The sequence below is a fragment of the Vitis vinifera genome, chromosome 8, assembly GCF_030704535.1.
Source record: "Vitis vinifera cultivar Pinot Noir 40024 chromosome 8, ASM3070453v1".
Taxonomy (NCBI): Eukaryota; Viridiplantae; Streptophyta; class Magnoliopsida; order Vitales; family Vitaceae; genus Vitis; species Vitis vinifera.
Window position 1 is genome coordinate 3819097 of NC_081812.1, and position 12083 is coordinate 3831179.

Here is a 12083-nt window from a genome sequence, read left to right on the forward strand (position 1 = left end):
CATGATCACACCTGGATTAATTGATGTATTCTAATGATTTTGGAGTGGGTGTCGCTAGTGGAACACTTCTGGATATGAACATCAAAAGTAATTGTCAATGAATATGCACAATCGTACAGGCCGCATTATCCTTGGCTTTTATGGTTTGAGGTTCTCATTTAAAAACTTTTAACATGATCATTCATTGTCGCATCAGCTTCATTAGCTTTGAGTAAAAATCAAGGAGGCCGCCATACAATGTATGAGCATATACATGCAGGTTCAAGGTAGCAAAATCAAGGCTTCTAACCCACAGAAAAGACAATGTGGGAAGGGCCACTCCCAGCATTTACGAGTGGCCTACACCTACACCCTATAACCAAGAATTGAGGATACAACTCAGCGGGAGAAGAAGACAAGAGAAAGAGCAGGACAAAATACCTTTTAGCAAGTTGTTCATTTAATTTTTCTCATAAATCATGTGGATGTTGAAGTTGAGATTCTAAGTTTGATTCCAATTGTTTGAAACGGATAGATGAGAGAGGGTGTGAGGATGAGGATAAAAGCCTCTTGGATTAAATTCTGGTGCAATTCTCCTTTCTCACTGCAGTCACTTCCTCTATTTTGCATAATATATAGCCTTTTTTCTTTTTTCTTTTTTTGTTTTTTATGTGACCCAGCCACAAACTCCAAATGACAAAAGTCTAGGTCTCCGTAGGGGGGCCCTCCCCATTGTCAAATGAAGTTTTGAAGATAAGATTAAGTATTTAGTCAATGTTTCTATTTTTAAAAGAATATATTGGATAATAATTTTAAAAAGTATTTTTCATTTAAAAAATATTTTTTTTATAAAAAAAATAGGTATTTTGTAAAATTTAAAAAACACTTTTAAAAATCTAAAAAATCACGTATAATATTTTTTAGAGAAATAATTGACATATAATTCTCTTAAAAATACCTCTAAATAAAATATTTTTACTAAAAACATTGTTGAATACAGTCGTGCTTATCCAAGAAACACTTCAAATAATTTTTTAATTTTTTTTACAATTCTTTTTAAATTTTATCAAATCCCTGATTCTAAAATAATAAAAAAATCTTTTTGAACTATAAGTGTTTCCTAAAAACATTATCAACCAACTCTTATATTCGATGAATTTGTATCCATTAATGTCATGGGAGCACTTGTTGTTCTAAGTTGGCATTCAAGAATACACCATAAGGTGCTTGGAAATTGAAAAGAGCACCACAAAACCCTAGTTATGTCAAGCATGCATTGTCCTGCATGGGGAATATATCCATGATTTCCAAGGGAAAAATGGTATTTCGTACCATGCATTGAAGCATATATGTAGCTTTAACATATGTTATACTCATATTATATTCATTTTCAGCTGGTGAATTATGTTAGTAGGCCTTATTGGATTAATATTACCTACTTAATTATTTCATCTCAACCATTAAATTATACTATGGTTCAAACACACCTTCAAATCTATATCTTTATTTTCGGAAAAATTTAACGGTATTGATTGAAAAGGTATCATACGAAGTTTTATGTTCTTATCACATTATTTATATCCTAATTATTTTTCTCAAACTATGTTTAATTGATTGAATATGATATGGACGGGGGAAACGACATTGGATAACATATGTTATCTACCATGAAAAAAAAACATCATTGAAATATGTATTGGATGATGATTTAGGACTAAATAATCACTAATTTAAAAAAGATCCATGTGTATCCATTAATTGAAACATAGGTGTTGAACCCCATTATTAGCTAGTGATTGACCATATAATCAATATTAATTGCGCCAGTTGCCTACACCCAATGCCGTGGTCCAAATTAATCTCCAACCTCAACCTTATATAAAAAATGGAAGCTAGAAAGGTTATATCATAGGACGAAAACCTTCCATAAAACCTCCCCAAAATTACAAAACTACCTGCTATATCTCAACAATTGTCACTATCATCCCCTCCCTTCTCACCTCTATATATACATCTCACTTTTTCCAATATTCCCTAACCAAACCATCTACTGATCAAATACGTAGTTGTCACGAAGATGGGTTCCATCCCCCATATAGTAGAAGACTTCCAAGGCGTCCTCCGAGTCTATAGTGATGGCTCCACCCTCCGATCCGCCACCCTACCCCTCGACATTCAAGTCCACGACGATGGCTCCGTCATCTGGAAAGACTGTTGTTTCCACAAGGGGCATAATCTCCAACTCCGACTCTATAAGCCCGCAGCGGAGTCCAACGCCACTTCCAAGCTCCCGATTCTCTACTACCTCCATGGAGGCGGCTTCTGCGTCGGCTCTCGCACGTGGCCCAACTGCCATAACTGCTGCCTCCGCCTGGCATCTGGGCTTTGCGCCCTTGTGGTGGCTCCAGACTACCGGCTAGCACCGGAACACAGGCTGCCAGCAGCCATGGAGGATGCTTTGACGTCCCTCAAGTGGCTTCAAGCTCAGGCTTTATCTGAAAATTGTGATGCATGGTTGAGTGACCAGAGGGTTGACTTGAGCCGGGTTTTTGTTGTGGGTGACTCGTCAGGAGGGAACATGGCACACCATTTGGCGGTTGAGCTGGGGGCAGGTTCGCCGGGGCTTGACCCAGTTCAGGTACGAGGATATGTGTTGATGGCTCCATTTTTTGGGGGTACAGTAAGAACAAGATCAGAGGAGGGTCCAAGTGAAGCCATGTTGAACTTGGAGCTCCTTGACAGGTTTGCACTCGTTCTTGCTTTGTGTTTTTGCTTTCTTATTTTGGTAAGACTAGGGTGGAATGCAACATAAAAATAAAAATAAACCAAAGAAGTAGTTTATAAATCACAGCAGATTATTGTGGTTCCATTGTTGGAGTCAATTATAAGCTTATTGCTGTTCAGTTGTTGTCCCCTCCACTAAGCTGGGATGACAAGTGCGCATGCATTTGAAACATGATCAATAATATTCTTTTCTTGGTACCAAGTTGGAAAATGACCCATCGAAAGAAGAAATATCCCTATTATCAAATGATAGGAAGGAGCCTCTAGAGAGGATACCTAGGGTTGCAACGTCACTCTCTTGAGTATGTGGAGGGCCTTCATTGAAACCAAATTTTGTTGAGAAAAAAAGTTTTGAAAATGACATCTCCATTTTCCATTTAATTAGTAAGAGTCATACAAACATGTGCCCCCAATACCTTGAATTAGTGACCCACATTACTGTCTTGTCATATAATCATAATATATACATGCAAATGCCCCAATTCAATACCAAAATAAATGCTCCTGAACTTTACACATTCAAGCTTTTGGGAAAGAACGTAAGTGAATAAAATATTATGCTACACCAATCTAGATGATTAATCCTATAAACTTCAATTTTTAGGAAAATTAACTGTTTAACATGATGACGACAGAGTCTCGCTTGATGGGAGATCATAAATTTGAATCTCATTATATATTTATTTCCTTAATTTATCGAGCAAACCCAAAAAAAATTGATATGTAATCTATGTGTATGGTAGAACAACGGATTTGTACCTCTCTTCACTTCACATGAGGAAGGGTGTTAGAATGATGCTTGCCCATACTAGATTTTGTTTGGGATATTTCATTGTTTACTTATTGTCTTGTATTAAGAAATATGTTTAATTGGGAGTGATTCAAGGGTTAAATTATTTATACTCAAAAAAATACTAACTAATTCTCTATAAAATTATTTCTAATAAAAGCACTATTAATAAACTAAAACTACCTTTATGAACATTTCTCTCAATTGGACCCAAATTAGTGACTCCACCACTCAAAACATAATATAAGGCTATCACTTATCCAGTCAAGAGATTATATAAGGAAATTTTAAAACCAACAGATTAAAAAAAAAATTAGGATAAGGATGGGGTATAGTGAAGGTAGATTATAATATTCTAGGGTTAAATTTTATCTCTTATTTTTTGAAAAAGGAGATCTTCAATATCAAGTATGGCTAAAGTTCAATGCACCCACACCACCTTTTAAGGTACCATTAATTAGTACTATATGATATACATTTAAATATTTCTTAATGTACTAACAAAAGAACAAAACTAAAAGTCTAATTAATGGGGAACTGCAGGTTTTGGAGGTTATCCTTACCGGTTGGTGACACAGCAGACCACCCATTAGCGAATCCGTTCGGACCTGCCAGTCCATTGCTGGAACCACTGGAGCTTGATCCAGTCTTAGTGCTGGTAGGTGGCAGTGAACTGTTGAAAGACAGGGCAAAAGACTATGCAAAGAAGCTGAAAGACATGGGAAAGAAGATTGAGTATGTGGAATTTGAAGGAAAGGAACATGGTTTCTTCACCAATGATCCTTACTCAGAAGTGGGCAATTCAGTCTTGCAAGTTATTCAAGGGTTCATCTCTCAGAAATCTGACAAGTTATGAACTGTGTGTTTTAAAGAAACGATGCAGTTACAAATTAAGTTGTTATTTTTTTTTCTTATTCTTTTTTGCTTGAAACTTAAATAGATGTTAATTTGATAGTAATCTTAATAGTGCTTGATGTCATTAATGGATTGTTTGTTTTTTGAACTTTTAAAGGTTATGTTTGGTTCGAAAATATCAAAGAAAAAAAAATTAAGAAAATGATTTTCTTATTTTTAATTGTATTATAGAAAATATAAAAAAATCAAATATAATTAAATTAGTTAGAAACTTATGTATTTTAAAATTATTTAATTTTTTTTTATAGAATATGTAACATATGTAAAACAAGTTTTAAGTGTTGAAGATGCTAGATGAATCTTGGTTAAGGATATCTCATTGAACCTTATTTGAAGATTTCAAGAAGAGCAAAATGATTAGAGCACGTAAGGAGATTATAAAAAGAATTTTAATAAACTTTAAAAAATGAAAGGAATAAATTGGAATTTTACTTGGCTATATGGATTTAGACTATGTCTTAAGAGAGCCCACACCCAAAAAAGCCTACTTTTGAAAGCTCTGATGAACAAAAAACCTTGTATGAAAAGTGGGAGCATTCTAATTGTATAGTCTAATGATTATAAAAGGTTTAATCACTCTTACAATTCATAGAGCAATCCTATATTTAGATAATACAATGAGCTATTTTAAATCTAGGAACTTCCAATTCCTTAGCAAGTACTCTTATGATCAAATAATAAGAATGAAATATGATGGTCATAGTGATGCATGTGAGCACATAATGAAGATGAGTGATATGGTTTCGCAATTGAAGGGAATGAACATGGCAATATATGAAGGTTTTCTTGTTCACTTCATAATGACTTTCCTTCTTTCATAATTTGGTTATTTCAAAATTACTTATAATACTCCAAAGGATAAATGGAAAATGAGTGAATAATTGTCATGTATGTTTCAGAAGAACAGAGGCTTAAATTCAAAAAGCCTGATATGGCTCCTCACTATTTCAAGTAAAAAAATATGTTAAGAAGGGCATGGGTAAGAAAAATAAACAAGGTATTCATGCATCTCACAATGGGCAAAAGGACGAAAATAAGATATAATGTCATTTTTGTCATAAGAAAGGTCATAGAATAAGATATTGCTATAATTTTACGGCTTGGTTGGAAAAGAATCCTACTTAGTTGATATACCACCAACCCTTGGTGGATTGATATTAGTATAAGCATTCACAAAATGAATTCATTGTAGGGATACATTACAAGCAAAACTAAGTAATGGAAAGCAAACCATTATGTTGGGAAATGAAACAAAAATGGAAATTGAGGCTATTAACACTACGCTTAATTTTAGATACCGGTTTTATAATGGATTTAGTAGATACAATTTATGTTTCTAACTTTACTAGAAACCTAATTTTAGTTCCAAGACTTGATTTTTATAGTTATAAATTAAAATTTGGAAATAATGGAGTTTCCCTATTCCATAATTCTTGTTTAGTTAGTTCTCGTACTTTATGTGGAAATCTTTATTCATTGAATTTAGATTGGAAATATTTTCAGTCTCTTTTATCTTATTATGTACATGAACTATCTAAAAAAGAGATCGAGTGAATGAAAATTCATCCATATTATGGCATCAACGATTAGATCGCATTTAAATAGAAATGATAGAACTTCTTATTAAAGATGAAATTTAACTTCACTTGATTTTTTTTATTTTAATATTTGTATTAAATACATCAAAGGAAAATACACTACCGTTAAGAAAAAAAATGCCTTAAGGGTCACTAAATTAATGTAAGAATGTATTCATACTGTCATTTGAAGACCTTATCTAATTCCAGAGAATGGATTTATAATAGGCACAAGAAGTTGATCCCGAGACATCACGTAACAAAGATGAACCCAAATTCATGCATTTATCCAAACAAAACCATAAAAGTAATAGATGGTGTCATGATAGAGATAACCCACACACAAACCATCATAAAATAACCTCTAATATTAATACGCCAATCTGGAAGGTTGAAAAGTAGTACAATAAGTCACACGGATCATACCTAGGAGTTCTTCTTGGCTTCTCCAAAGATCCCCGTAGATCTTCATTTTCTCTTTCTCCCCTTCTATTTTTTTTCTCTTCAGAGAATCTTTTCTTGACCTTTTTTTTTTGTTTTTGGTCCAATCTTTGTTCTATTTTCACTTACTCTCCCTCTAGCTCTCTCTTTCTCAATCTCAAACCCATATCTCCTACCTTGTTCTTTCTCTCTCAAACAACCCCTTTTTTTCTTTACTAAAAAAAAAACCAAAAACCCCCTTATATGAGAATCTTTCTTTCCTCAGAATCGCCACTCTCTCTGTTTTTTTTTCCTTTTTTTAAAAATCCACTTTTTTCCCATGCAAAAACCCTTTGAAAACCCCCATTTTCCTCCTTCCCAATCCTCTCTCTTTTTCTGTGCCTCTCCATTGCTTCCACAACTTCTGATGCAACCCCATTAGGCTACCACTGGAATTTTCAAGATTGTGATGAGCCTAGTAATAGGAGAAAGAAAATAATGGGCCCTATACCGATACATACAAGATGATGCATCAAAAGTGGCATTGTTAGCTGAACTTTGCATGGTAGCCATGTAGTTTCCAATGGACTTCATTCCTTACCAAAAATAATTCTTTCATTTTTCTTCAAGAAACTGTTTTTTTTTTTTTTTTTTTTTTTTTTTTTTTTTTTTTTTTGCCCAAGTAAATAAAATAAAATAAGCATTTTGGAAAAAAATGAAAATAAAATAAAATGAATAAATAAATAAATAAATAAATCATAATAATAATAATAAAATAATAAAAATAAAATATAATGGTAAGAATAATAATGATAATAATAAAAATAATGATAACAAAAATATACAATGACCATATATAAAATAAATAAATATGAAATGAATAAATAAATAAATAAAAGATAAATAGATATAAGTACGTGACGCATATTCATGCAAGCCATGTAAGCCATGCAAATGACTTAGGGGTACTAGAGCAAGCCCTTAAAGGACTAGGTGTTCCTAAATGGGCCAGGTGTGCCTAATGAGCCAAGTGTCTAATAAGCCTAAATAAGTCTAAACAAATCGTCCTAAATACATATCTAGTATCCAGAATGACTTAAATATGTAAGATATGTGAGTAACAATAGGCTTCCAAGAACTGCTATAAAGTATTGAAAAAGTACTTAATCAAGGTATGTGTCAAGGAGACAAAATAGAGAGTCTACAAATATGCCCCTCTTTGGTAGAGATCATGAGTGTAAGGAATGCAAGTATAAATATGAGTAATGAGTGGAATGAAGTGAACTATACCAAAGAACTAAGAAAAGACCAAAAATTTTATCTTAGCACATGACCTGATAAGCCACAAGATAGACCAATCACAAGGGAAGAAATACCCTAAATAAGAGGTTATAGGAAACCAAAGCAATGGGTTAACCAACATGACAAATACAATGGAATGATGAGGACAAAGAATGGAGACTATCATCTCTAAACACTAGGAAACTATGACTCTGAATGCTAAGAATGAGAAAATGAATGGTTGTGAAAACCTAACAAAGAAAGTGGTTTTGAGCGCCTATGAGAGTGATGGGTCTAAACGTTTATGATATTGATGGCTCTAAAAGTCTATGCGAGGAGGTGTCCTTGAATGCCTATAGGAGTGGTGGCTCTGAACGCCTATAGGAGTGGTGACTCTGAACGCCTATAGGAGTGATGGCTTTAAACACCTATGAAAATGGTGGCTCTGAACGCTTATGAAAATGGTGGCTCTAAATGCCTATGAAAATAGTGGCTCTGAACGCCTATGAAAATGGTGGCTCTGAACGCCTATGGAAATGGTGGCTCTGAATGCCTATGGAAATGATGGCTCTGAACGCCTATGGGAGTGGTGGCTCTAAACGCCTATGGGAGTGGTGGCTCTGAACACCTATGGCAATGATGGCTCTAAACGCCTATGCAAGTGGTGGCTTTAAACGCTTATGTAAGTGGTGGCTCTGAATGCCTATGCAAATGGTGGCTCTGAACGCCTATGGAAATTATGGCTCGAATGCCTATAAGAGTGGTGGCTCTGAACGCCTATGCAAATGGTGGCTCTGAACGCCTATGAAAATGGTGGCTCTGAATGCCTATGAAAATGGTGGCTCTAAATGCCTATGCAAATGGTGGCTCTAAATGCCTGTGGAAATGGTGGCTTTGAACGCCTATGCAAATGGTGGCTTTGAACGCCTATGCAAACGGTGGCTTTGAACACCTATGTAAGTGGTGGCTCTGAACGCCTATGCAAATGGTGGCTCTAAACCCCTATGCAAATGGTGGCTCTGAACCCCTATGCAAATGGTGGCTCTGAACACCTATGGGAGTGGTGTCTCTAAACACCTATGGAAATGGTAAAGAAAAATTTAATAATCTCTACACTGGGGATATGCTCCAATGTGATGACTTGTAAAAATCAAAACCTAAACTAGGTAATAACATATTCTAACCTAAACTTGATGATCTCAAAGAAGGGGATATGCCCCAATATCAAATGTCCATCAAGCTACTAGAATGTCAAACAAAACAAGTAATTGGAAATATCGTAATAAGAAAGAAACAACACATCACGATAAAGGTCTTAAGAAGTATAAACATAAATCTCTTTATATCTCAAATAAATTCCAAGTCAACTAATCTCAAACATAAAGCTCAACAAATGTACATCACAGTTTGACAAAAGAACGACTATGACGAAAACAAATCATCTCATAAATACTTGTCTAAAGAATCCATCGACGCTTTCTACATGGAACCTGATATGATCTGTATAGTCTGAAACAAAGTCATATGAAGTTGATTATGATATCATAAATGATGAGAATCCTGAAAAGTATACTCAAATCAGGAGGTGAACTAGCTACAAAAATAATAACTTATCATGGATATGCCAATTCCCTGTGTAAAATAGGGAATCATAAATACAAGACATAAAACTATCCATCTCGTCAATGCGAGAAATATGCTCTAGCATAGCAAATGATTTTCACATGAAGTAATCAATACTGATCATCCATGCACTACTGCCCCAATTAGATCTCCTCAACGAGAGAGGGATATGCCCCAATATAGCACCTAATATGCAAATCTCAGGAGGAACGAACAACATCAATTATCCATTTGTGCATCCAACAATCAAACAAATATTAGCATCTTAAAGGAAAGATAACACGCCCATATAATGATGACCTAAAGTACTGGGCCAAGATGTAACAGAGTAGATACGTAGCATATGAAAAAGGTTTTTCATTACCAATTAAGCATCCCCACTAATCATGGATGTGGGAGTCGTACAAACCAATGACAACTAGGAAAATCCCATGATGAGGGTAATATGCCCAATATAGGCATCTGGTGTGTCAAAGAGACGAAACTGATATCACCAACTAAATACTATCTTCATACTCAGGTTCTACCAAACATCATCAGACTAAGCAGAAGATGAACCAAATGTCACTCGAAGCATCTTCCATAACGGAAAGCACAACAACACCCATATTTCAACCTATTGCTAAAACCTACCCAACTGAAGACTGTCGAAGATAACATGCAATCTCATAGCCTTAAGGTGGTCTTACGACATGGATCGTAATGTAGGCTTAGGGTAATAGGGTGAAAGAAATGAAAGGAAACTAAATTCAAGTACCCAATGATCAAACCCAATACCCTCGTGTATAAGATGCAATGTGTAGAATAATCTCGTGAGCCAATAGACTTGATAGCAAACAATGGAAGTGTCAATGATGAAATATAAGATAAAAGAGAAATTATCAGGTTGTCAATGCAATATGCAATGGATATGGAGAGGCTAATAAATCAAAGACATGTATCAATGTAAGAAATAAATAAATATGGAATAACCAACATGAAAAGAGATGATGGGAAACAAATGAGAGAAGTGAGAAGGTGCAAAGAATGATGACCAACTCATATTAGTGCAACTAAAGAAAATTATGTCACCAAAGATGGAATGGTAATGAAGACAGTGATCCAAAGACCCTAGGGATGGGTTACTCAATCCTCACATCCAATGTATATCAACCCTAATCCATGAAGCAAAGGATCTCATAAAACTCTCCCAAACTGTTGTCACTCTGAAAACATGAGTATCACAAGGAGTGGGATGCTCTCAAAAGGCTCACATATGAGCTCAGTGATAAATAACCTAAAGTAAAACCCTCAAATATTAATGAATGCTCAGTGGAATGCACTACTATAAACAAACTTATCATCGCATTTTTTTTTTAATTTATGAGAACACTAGTATCAACAAACCGAAACTCCACTAAGCAAAGAATAGAAATGAATAAACTCTCCTCAATCACCGATGAAAATATGAATCATACACAAACCCTAGAAGTATGTCGACTCCAATCACTGACACGTATATAAAGCTCCAATCCTGAGGTCACCTCTAAAGCTAAGGTATTTAGATCAAAGTCAACGGGTGGAATGAAGGGTGTGACATGACTACCTTGATGCACTAAAAATGTGAAAAGTCATCGATTAGAGGAAATAAAGAGAGTGAGACGAAGCAAGAGAAGATAAAACACGAAAATAAACGAAAAATGAACAATAATAAAACATAATAGAAGTGTAAGATGATGGTAACAAGAAAGAGAAAATAGATCAAAGAGTTGAAACTCATGAGACTATCCAAGTAAAACATGCATACACAACCAAAGGCCCCTACCCAGGCGATGAAAGGTAAGTAGAGCTATAAGAAATAAATGTTATAATGTATTCGTGAGGCTTAAGGGGCTAACAACGGGTTGTATGTGAAATGGGTGTGATAAGATATAAGGCTAACCAAAACGATAGCCACCCATCCTTCGACCATGATCTTAAATGTAATACTTCTTCAACTGATCCACATTGGTTGGCACTAAAAATTGGTTTCCATCTAGGTCAGTTAACCATACAACCCCTTCTAGAGTTAGCTCTCGAATAACATAAGGTCCACTCCAAATAGGTCTAAACTTTCCCCTAGGGTCTCTAATCAGACCTCTAAGAATCCTCAAAACTAAATCTTTTTTCTATAATGGCCAATGCCTAACCCATTTCTTGAAAGCATGAGTCATCTTCCTCTGATAAGGCTGAATATGGTCTACAATTCTCAACCTTCTTTCATCCAAAAGGTTAAGTTGATCAAATCGAACCTGAGTCCACTCTACCTCAGAAACCTACTACTCAAGGGTCACTCTCAATGAACCCATTTCTATCTCAACGGGCAAAATAGCCTTCATACCATACACTAGGGAGTAAGGTGTAGCTCCTGTAGAAGTGCAAAAAGAAGTACGATATGCCCATAAAGAAAAATGAAGCTTCTCTGACCAATCTCAAGAAGTCTCAACCATCTTTCTCAGAATCCTTTTTATATTCTTATTTGCAACATCTATCGTTTCATTAGTCTGCAGCCTGTATGCAAATGATTTATGATGTTGAATGTCATATTTTTGCAACAAAGTTTCAACTTCAACTCTAAAGTGTGCTCCCTTGTCTGAAATCAACTCATGAGGAACTCCATAACGATAGATAATATGTGACCTGATGAAATTGGCAACTATAGCGGATGTCAACTTCGCATATGATGCAGCCACTAC

The 12083-nt window shown here is 35.1% G+C and overlaps 1 protein-coding gene across 1 annotated transcript; it reads left to right on the forward strand.

The window, feature by feature from the left end:
• Window positions 1-1929: 1929 nt before the first annotated feature.
• LOC100266829 (probable carboxylesterase 15-like) lies at window positions 1930-4536 on the forward strand. The gene is made up of 2 exons (XM_002266205.4): window positions 1930-2721; window positions 4097-4536. Exons 1-2 carry the CDS (start codon window positions 2057-2059, stop codon window positions 4407-4409), a joined length of 978 nt encoding a protein of 325 aa, XP_002266241.1. The 5' UTR covers window positions 1930-2056; the 3' UTR covers window positions 4410-4536.
• Window positions 4537-12083: the final 7547 nt, after the last annotated feature.